This window comes from Gopherus evgoodei, chromosome 1 (assembly GCF_007399415.2).
Source record: "Gopherus evgoodei ecotype Sinaloan lineage chromosome 1, rGopEvg1_v1.p, whole genome shotgun sequence".
In the NCBI taxonomy this organism is placed as follows: domain Eukaryota; kingdom Metazoa; phylum Chordata; order Testudines; family Testudinidae; genus Gopherus; species Gopherus evgoodei.
This window is the reverse complement of record NC_044322.1, coordinates 317635868-317645867: the sequence shown is the minus strand read 5'-3', so window position 1 is coordinate 317645867 and position 10000 is coordinate 317635868. Positions and strand designations below refer to the sequence as shown.

Sequence of the window (10000 nt, the reverse complement as noted above, 5' to 3'; positions counted from 1 at the left end):
AACTTTGAACTGGTTACATGCATTGTATCACATTTTCAATATTAAAAATATATGTTTATTTTAACAATATTTACAGGTTGATAAATATCAGCCACTAGGATAAAAAGTTGCTTACAGTCTAGCCATATATCTTTAAAGCCGACCTGATGACTAGTGACAGTACCCAATCCATTTATCATCGAGTATATATAACAATATATTATAGAATACTTTCAATCTGTCTTGATACATGGATGAAGAATAACTGTCTTATTTAATTCAAAACTTCCCAATCCTATATAAGCATCACAGCTATATAATTAATCAAGCCAAAACCAGGACTGTCCAAAATCCAGAAAAAATTCCACACAAAAGCCTCAATGGAGACTGATATTTTAACTTTGTTTACTTTACGTAAATCTACCAGTTTCTGATCAAACGTCGAAAAAGATGTTTCAGCTAAGTGATCAGTCCTATCTTATTAAGCAATTTAAAGTAATCTCAGTTGCTCCTTGTATATAAGCATCAATCATCATGTTTAACTTTAACCAGTAAATATTCATGCCAAATTGAAAAGCTCATCTCTTAATTCTGCTTTGCTCAAATACCTGTTCTGATGTATTAGCAACACTTGAACTAACTGTCCAGTTGCAGAAAATATACTCATGTTAAAAGTAACAGCACTTCACATTATTACTTACACATAAGAGATAGAACCACAATAAACAATGAGTTTATTTTAAGGCTCACATTTAGGTAACACAGGGAAGTCTAGTAAGTAATTCACATAAGAAAAGTATTGATCTAGAAAGTTACTACAATGGTAATAATAAACACAGCTTGCATTTTTCTTTTAAATAACATTTAAGGGGGGAAATACAAAGAAATGTAGTATAAAGATATGCAAATCACCTAAAGGAGATCACATTCCATGTTTACGTTTTACATCAACATGTTCTGTAGAAGGATTTATACACCAAACTCAGGTGGTATTTAAATCCTATGGTGCAGACCCTATCATAAAATGCCTCCTGAGTCCTATTAAGTGTACCCATAGTTTTACTTTGCCTGTCTGCTTATTTAAGATATAATCACAGTTTTGAAGAAAAGATTGTCACTTCTAAGCCTGTCCCCTCAGAACCTGTCTGTTATTAATACTCTACTGGATATTTTCATCTTCAATTGTTATTCTCTGTGGTCTTTGCAAATGCTATGTACTGGAATCTGAGACTATATGGACAAATGAGCTGCAAACATCTAGGGCTGCTGCTTTGAGGAACATGTAAGTGGCATATTATTCTATTGATATGTTTTGTGGTGTAAAGTACTACAGTTAAATTTGGTTTTTAAATCATTTTTACATATTAAATGACCTATTTCTTAGAAGTTTAATAAATATTTAAACACTAACAACTTCAAATTCTTAAATAAAGGCGATGACCTGCTTTTCATATGAAAATATAAAATGTGAAAAAGATATAGTTTTAAGACAACTAAGTACTTAGAGGGCACTGAAAAATACATTTCCTCACACTGTAATACAGTAAGTGCTCAGCTGTTAAAATAAAATACACTTGCAATTGAAAGAACGAACAGATGTAAGAGTCTTAACTTCTCAGATTTCAACCATAACTATTTTATTTAATTTTTCCACACTTTCTGTCATTACTGCAAATATTTAATGGTCAATGTACCTAGTGAAACTGTTTAATTTTAGCATTAAGAACAACTAACTTTTAAAAGTCACTATGCCCTGGGTTATCTCAGAGGCCCAAATTTGAGTAATTTAGATATACTATTATATATGTTTCTCTACCAAATCTGCTTTTTTATACTGTTTCACGTTAAGTGACACTACTTTCCCTTCAGTAATCAAATCCAGGTGTTGTTAATAAAAAAAAAAAATCAATATTTACAAATTAAGGTGAAACCCTGAAAGGTGCTGAGATTGGGGGCCTAATTTACAGAGATGAGTGGGTGTTGAAGGCATCCAGCAGCTTAAAAGAGGTGCTCAGCATTTTGGAAAATCAGTTCTCAGATGCTTACCAATTAAAATTGATTTTGGCTTACACACTGGAGGCAAAGAAGAAGAGATTAAGTTTGCATATGGTTAGAAGGAAAATAAACCTTACAGTGACGCAAAATTAAACAACTGTACTTGTTAATTAATTGACTTTTAATAGAAACTCTCTTTTTAGTTGATCAGCAGCTTGTTTTTCTAGTTTTAGAAGTATAAACTGCAGTTAGATGGCATATACAAGAACTAAAACTTCAAAATGTCAAAATGGAACTATCTATATAAAAGTTTTTGCCTCCTTCTATAAATATATGTTAGGCTTTTCAACAATATCAACACATACATAAAATAAACTGTAGACCTTATCTTTCAGGAGATGTTAACTAATCAGTATTTTGTATTTATAACTATCACAGCAGATCATCTGTGTTGTGAGAAGTCACTCTGAGCTCTTCACCTTAGCTCAGACTTTGGAACAATTCATCGTATAAGCAAGCAAAGTATCAAGTAATGTGGCCCTCTGGTGGAACAGTAAGTATTACATTTTACATCACAGTATCACACAGTAAACTAGAGGTTCTAAAAACATTTACTGAAAAGCTTCATAGCAACTTTTATAAATTTGTTATGCAAACCTAATTAGTAAAAGAGCACATGTATCATATTACAGTGCTAGTAAGATATTACTAATATGAAAACAATATCTTGGTATTTCAGCATTACCATGCACAGAAACAACAACAAATAATGCACTGTACTCTTTGGCTTACACAATACTTTACATTCACTACACATACAAAATCTATATAAGGATGTAAGTAAAGAAACATCTTTATTTGTTTAAGAACAAACACTAAGCAAAACAAAACTTACCTGCTGTTGTTGCAGATGCAGCAGTTCTACTGTGCTTACTTCAGTGCTCGTGTCACCACTTGATCTTCCATCTCTGCTGCCAGCATCTAATTGGCTGCTTAGAGCGCTCATTCCATTTTGATTCATTGAACTGTTGCTTATTGTCTCTGTTGCAGATTCCTGCATCATGACTTAATACCTAAAAGTGATTAAGAAGTATCAATTAACACACACGTTACACCTTCACACTTCCATTATCAAGATGTCCCTCTCTGCCAATTACACAGACAGCATCCTTAGAAGAGGAAAAAAAGTGCATAGTCATTTACCAAGAAATGCAATACAAATTCTGATTTCATACAGATGCTAATCACTGAAATTATGATTTCTATAAGCTATCTTTGTGTGGTTACATTTAACAGTCAAATAACATACCATGCATGCAGCATGGTCAATAGCATTTATGAACGCCTACATTTTAAAGTCTACCTATAAAACCGGTTTAAATGAAGGCAGGATTTCACACTCCGCTCTATATTTCCTATTATCTTGCTTTGACAACCATGGATGACCATACAGCCTTATTTAAAATATTCACTATCTTGATTCTGTCAGAATTTTACAGCATATCTTACGCAAGGCTGTTGTTTAATGATGCACAGCTAATCATACAAAATTAAAATTTTGTAAGGGTGTTACAAATCATATGGTATCAACCAATGATAAATAGTATAATGGGCTTCTCCTTTTTTGTGACTAAATAAAATTTTGCCTTGGAGGCATTTTAAGAAAAAGCTCCTGCTGCAAACACGTCAGATATTGCCTATTTTTTTAATCAAACGGCTGATATTCATTTATTTTTTTGACATTTAAAACATTTAATACTGTCCTTCCTGGGAAGTAATTAAGCTTATGCATGAGCAGCAATCAAACTGTTCACTTGAAGATGACTTAAAACTCAATTTTAACATAGGCAAATAAATGAAAGATATAAAATTAATTTTCCAGGCATGTATTAGATATGAAAGCTGGAAATAAAATCTATCAAGAATATCACTAATGATTGTGCTAAAAACAGCATAAATTATGCATATTACCTTCTCTACAGTAATAAATGTTTTATCATTTTCACTGCATAAATATACTGTACTTTCAGGATAGCAATGAGATGTCCTGCCAAGATCAGTTGAAATCCTTCCAGTAAATAAAGAACCAATGTGCCCTCACAAACCAGAATTTCAGGGTGCATTTTGCATGTATAATATGGAAAGGTCAATTTCTGTTCTCAAAGCTACCTAAGTCCTATACTGTACAACTGGTATCAAATGTACCTCACTCTCACGTATTATTACACAGTGTCCTGAAAGAATCCCAAAAATAATCTCACTTATGATATGTTTATAAAGATACCAGTATGTAGATAAATAATATGTTTAAGTGAACTCAGTTAAAGAAAAAAAAGCCTGTAATTTAACTTATTGTTGAACCTTCTCACTTCCTTCCAACTATGTACAAAATCCTTCCATATCATGACAAAACATATAACAGGTCAATACCACAAACTACTTTCACAGGATTTTAATCAACCCATGTATAAATTAACACAAAGGAGGACTTCCAAGATAAATAAAAAGTGAATGTGCATTTTGTGTGAAGAAAGTTGAGACAGTAAAATATAAGTTATTAAAGGATGTTCTGGTCAAGAACAAACAGGATACAAATTAAACAAACATGAACATAGTTAACATAAAAGAGAGCAGCTGTAATAACTATAGTAAACAACTGCAGAACCAGATGTGTTTATATACAAACAATCTTGGTTAAACACTCTATTGAACATAAACTAAGAAAAATAATAGACATGGAAAATGTGATACACACAGTGATAAATTTTACAAGAAGAAAACAAACCTAATACTCTTTTCTGAGATTAGGCAGCTAATAAGTATTCAAATTAGGCATAAATTTTACATGTACAATGGTTTAAAATATTCAGAGAAAAGAGTCTGATTGCCTTTAGTAGTTATATGAAAATTCTAATGCGGGTCTTCCACAACTGTGGAAGCAGGCATAATTTTTTATAATATTTACTTTCAATAAACACTTTTGGCATGTGTATCAGAGTGAAATCCACTTAAAACATCTTATGAACTGTATTTTTAAATGGAGTTTGAGAGTCAAGAATTTAAAATGTTAATCCCCCTTCAGCCAGACAAAGATTGACCCAACAGACAGGTTCAAACTCTTAAAATTTCTAATATTACACTATATTCAACCGTGTGGATTAAAAGGAAAAAAGGGCTGTGAATATAATTTAATCAAGCAATCAAACATTAGCAAATAGTTTGAAAATTAAAAAAAGTCAACAATTCTATGTTTACACATATCTGGCTCTTTCATTAGAGTTAGAAGAGAGGGGTTAAACATCTTCCAGTTCATATTAACAAAGGTTTTTATGCCTTGTGGATTTTGTATGCTTGCAAAGCCCTGGAGTGTATTTCGGGCTCTGCATTTTAAGTTACAAAGTGTCTGTGAGCCAGCAGAACCTGGTTTAACAAAACATGCCCAGGAATGATACTCCTTGCTGTAGAAAACAACAGGCTCTGGCCCAACATGGACATGCAGAGAGAAGGGCAACTATAGATTATGAATATTACAATGCGTAATTTATTTGGAGATGAAGTAGAAGAAAGATTTGACGTTTCTTTAGGTAAAAGAAAAAAAAATCCCTAGAATGTAATGTTCAGAATAAAATTCCTTTCAGGTAGCTAAAGAATACTGTTAAAAGATGTAGTGCCAAAACTGGGCTAGATTTGGTGGATAACCCATGCCTCCACTTCTTACTACTGCCAGCTAAAAAAAGGGATAGTTAAAAGAGGAGAGTATAGAATTCTCCCCCTCACACACCCTTATATTGATTTTATTGTATTTCTTTGCATATCATCACATCCTCATCCCCTTCAATTAGAGGGCCGAAAATATTTATCAAGAATTCAGAATATTGGTGTGGAGATAATTTTGAGCTCAAACTTCATAGCAGGCAGAACAAGGCACTTGTTTTTCTTACTTTTACATTAGCAAAACAATCATAAATAAATACAAAAGAAACAAGTGTTGACATCTTTCAAGCACTGATTATCAGAAATTAAAACTTAAAGTTGAATACTTCTAAAGAGGACGGGAGGAAAATATTTACACATGCATGCATATCTATATACTCACACGTTAATCTCTCTCACACATTCTCTCTCTCTCTCTCTCTCTCTCTCATATTCATGAGCATGTACGTACATACACACATGCACACACTTTTGCTGTGATTCCAAAACTCTTGTTGTTAAAGGTAAGACAGAAAGCTCTGTCTTTAGATATTTTAAACAAAGGTGGCGGTGGTGGGGAAGTCTTTGCTGCTCACTGGAAGAGAGTGTATAGATTATCATTTTAGCATTGGGTTGCACTGCATGTTGAATTCTTAATTCTGCCATTATACATAGGGAATAACCTACATCAAAAAACTCCACACATCCTATGAAGTTAGAAGATACAGTTTTACTTTTCGCCCCTGCAGTAAACTCTAAGTTTTTTGTGGTTTTTTTAAACCAGCAAGTCACTGTACAGATACTTATTCTCTACACCACTTCCCTTTTGAAACATTAAACTGACACTGGAACTGACTGCACAAGATTGCATTTTCTCTTCCTAAACAACTTGAATTGAAAGGTTACTTAGTGTAACAATATTTACTTGCAGAATTGTGTTGTTACCAAGGGTATAATGGATGGTGGCTATGCAGGTTTACGCAAGAATGAGTGAAGCATGAGGCATTAGCCATGTGTTTGACATGTTTCAAATTGCTATAATCCAGCATTAAACACACCCAGCAATTCATGCCATTTCTTGCAGCCATAATCTTGAATAAAGCGTGCACAACCACTTATTATATAAATTAGTATATGACTCCCTTTTATAGTCACAACAGTGCTTTTGTGTTTATTTTGCATCAGGATGTGGTCTTTTATTTGTACAAATAGCAGGATATAAAGACATAGCTCAATTAGGCCTCCTTACTTTATGATAGGGTAATACTGAATGCTAGCCTTGTTTGTTTTATTTTTCCCTAAGAGGTATAGTTTTTGTTGGTGTAAAACTGTAGAGTGTGAAATATTCATTTCCTTGTGTGACTTCAGCAATGTTTTTTACATTTTTGCAGGTCTGTGTTGACTGTGATGTTCAAGTGTGGTTCTCAACTTCTGAACAAGAATACATACAGTACATGAGATACCTGAACCACCACCAGGGGTCCTTCTTTCTGAGAAAAGTTATGCCTTTAATTAGAGGTGCCACTCTTTCATATGGGGGATATTCTTGGTATTTTTGGCCTGGACCCTGAGGTCATCAGGGTGTTTTGGCTGAGAAAATATCAAACTCTTACTCATTCACACCTGATGTAAGGTATTAGTTTAAAATACACTATAACGTACAAGTTGTTTAATTTTTCTTTTCCCTCCAAAGGACACCATCTTCACAGAATTAGACAGAGGAAAAAACAGTATATGACTGTATTGCGTAACAATACATGCAGACACTTTAAACATGGAAATGAATTATGGCCATCACAACTCATCCACAGTTTTAGAAATCAGAAAGACTTTCTCCTCCCCAAGGCTGAAATAGGGTGAAACTGTGACAAATTTTTTAACTTTTATTTAACTCAGAAAACAAGCTTTAAAATCCAAATGTTTTGAACCAAGGTATATGCAACATATATAAAGCAATCAGAGCAACCTTTCTTTTAAAAGTAATGCTAGTGACAACATAGCATAGCATCAAACAGAGTTTATATATACACACACATACATGCACACACGCACACACACAAACATACAATATCATGAACATATAACACTGTGAAATTCTTTAAGGTAACCTTGAATTCATACTTCATAATAGCTTCGCTAGAATTCTGCTTTTTAAACTTGATTATGATGTAGAAGTTAGGGTGAAAAGTTGCGTTTAAATAATGGCAACTTTGTGCTCTACTGGAATTAATTCATCATTGACACCAGGCACAATGCATTTGAAGGCTAGTGCTAGTATGCAAAAAGTCTTTAATACTTAAGATTGCCTAATAAATCAAAATGCCAAATATGAAGGACATAGCTGAATGTGTAAGAACAAAAACTGTAAAAGCACATTGAATATTTTTAAAGATTTCGTTGTTGTTTTAACTAAAACATATTGTCTTTCAAGATATTATTTAAGTGTAAGTATAAATTACTTCAGTGAGTATTTTTTAAAAAAAAGGTAGAGTAAATGAATACTATTAACTGTAATAATTAGGTCAATTAGTACTTAAATTGTTTTACACACCGCACCTTTAAAATGTTTAATGTGCTACGATATATTAAACAATGAACTCACAACTGTATGAAAATGTAAAGAGTGGTGTCTGTCATTTGAAAGACGAAGAAGTTTTCCCTCTAAAAATGTAGAATGTAAATACGCACTGTGCTGAAAGATATTTCACACAAGCTGAACTTCAAGTTCTGAATTACACTACCAATCTTTGCTTAAACAGACAGAAATATACTATATTTGCTTCAGTAAGCTTGCTCATCATCTTCAAAAAAAAAACTTAAAATTTTGGTGGCAAAAAAGATAGTATCTTCAAAGCCAATTAGCCATTTTATTATTAAAACATAATTATGACTTATGATATTAGTTAGGATTAAAGTAACTGTTCGAAAATTAACAAGGACAGATTTAAGATATACAGACTATTACAAAACAGAAAATAACTACATACACAATGCAAACTGAGCAATCATATGGTGAGTCACTAACACTGTTTATTGAATATGTTGTTACAATAAAATTGACAATTGAGATTATATAATTGACAGAAAGTAAGATTTATAATAGTTGACTATAAGCATATATATAGCAATTCTGATGTACTGCAAGCATACTGGCAAAGAATTATGTCATTTCTCTTTGTAGTGCAACATTCTACCTTAACAGGTGCACTTGGCACGGATTAGAATGTTTTAGTTCAGGTTAACCAATCTTGTTTTGTTTTTTGTTTTTGTTTTTACAGTTAACTGCAGTTAAAAGAACAACACATTTACCTCCATGTTATTGGCTACAAATTCTTCCGCTCTCTATATAACGTATGTGTACCTGATGATCAGCTGTGCTGCTTTTTCAAACTGCTACCAACATCCATATTGAAAGTATAGTATCATATTCAAACTATTCCATATTTGAACATGCAGTAGCTTTTAGATTCATGCCATCTCAGTTCATTTGGACTCATAAAAATGTTCTTGGCGAATCCTGAAAAGCTGTAATTTACTTGATTTCTAAAAATCAGGAACATACTGCAGCAATTGCCCCATCACAAAACACTCCACCTTCCCCAAAAACGAAGCAATATCTAACTAATTTCAAATTGCTTTATATTTTCAATGGAAAATAATCATTCATCTTTACATAAGCCAATGTTATCTACATTAGTAGCATGTATAGTATTGTAAAACGCATGCCTTATGTGTATGATAGTGACAAAACCTTGCTAGAGTGCATTACTACATCCCACACACAAACGAATAGCCCATTTCATGATAAGGTTCTTATTAGAGCTGTGATAGCTTGGGAAACCCCACCTTGACAAGCTAGTCTCTTTTCCTCCACTCTCCTCCTCACATCACCATTTTTTCAGTCTTTAAAAAAAAAAAAAAATCTCTCCAAGCTCTTGAGAGTAGGGAGACTTTATTATAGTCAATGGAGAATTTAATAGTGAGAAAGCATTAGGGCAGTAGGAAATAATTAGAACTGTGAGAGCAACGGAAGATCTGCCTAGCTGGAAAATTTTGTGTGTGTGTGTGTGTGTGTGTGTGTGTGTGTGTGTGTGTGTGTGTGTGTGTGTGTGTGTGTGTGTGTTTAAAAAAAGAAAAGAAAAAAAAGCTTGTCGTTGAGTTTGCAGGCTTGCAGACTAGCATATACAGGGCCCACCTTTCTACCCAATTCCCTTCGGCTGATCTTGCAACAGCCCTCATGGATGTCTCTGCTCATCAGAGTTTTGAGTGTCTGCTTCTGTCCTAACAGTACTTTAGCCTTGCTTGACTCACTTCTTTCCTTAAACCTCATGGT

General features: G+C 33.2%; 1 protein-coding gene across 1 annotated transcript in view; it reads right to left on the bottom strand.

The window, feature by feature from the left end:
• FOXP2 (forkhead box P2) overlaps positions 1-10000 on the bottom strand; it is a 667025-nt gene that overhangs the window by 270884 nt on the left and 386141 nt on the right. The window contains exon 4 of the mRNA XM_030549047.1: positions 2870-3047. Coding sequence (XP_030404907.1) covers positions 2870-3037 — 168 coding nt within the window. The 5' untranslated portion in view covers positions 3038-3047. The remainder of the gene's footprint in view (positions 1-2869; positions 3048-10000) is intronic.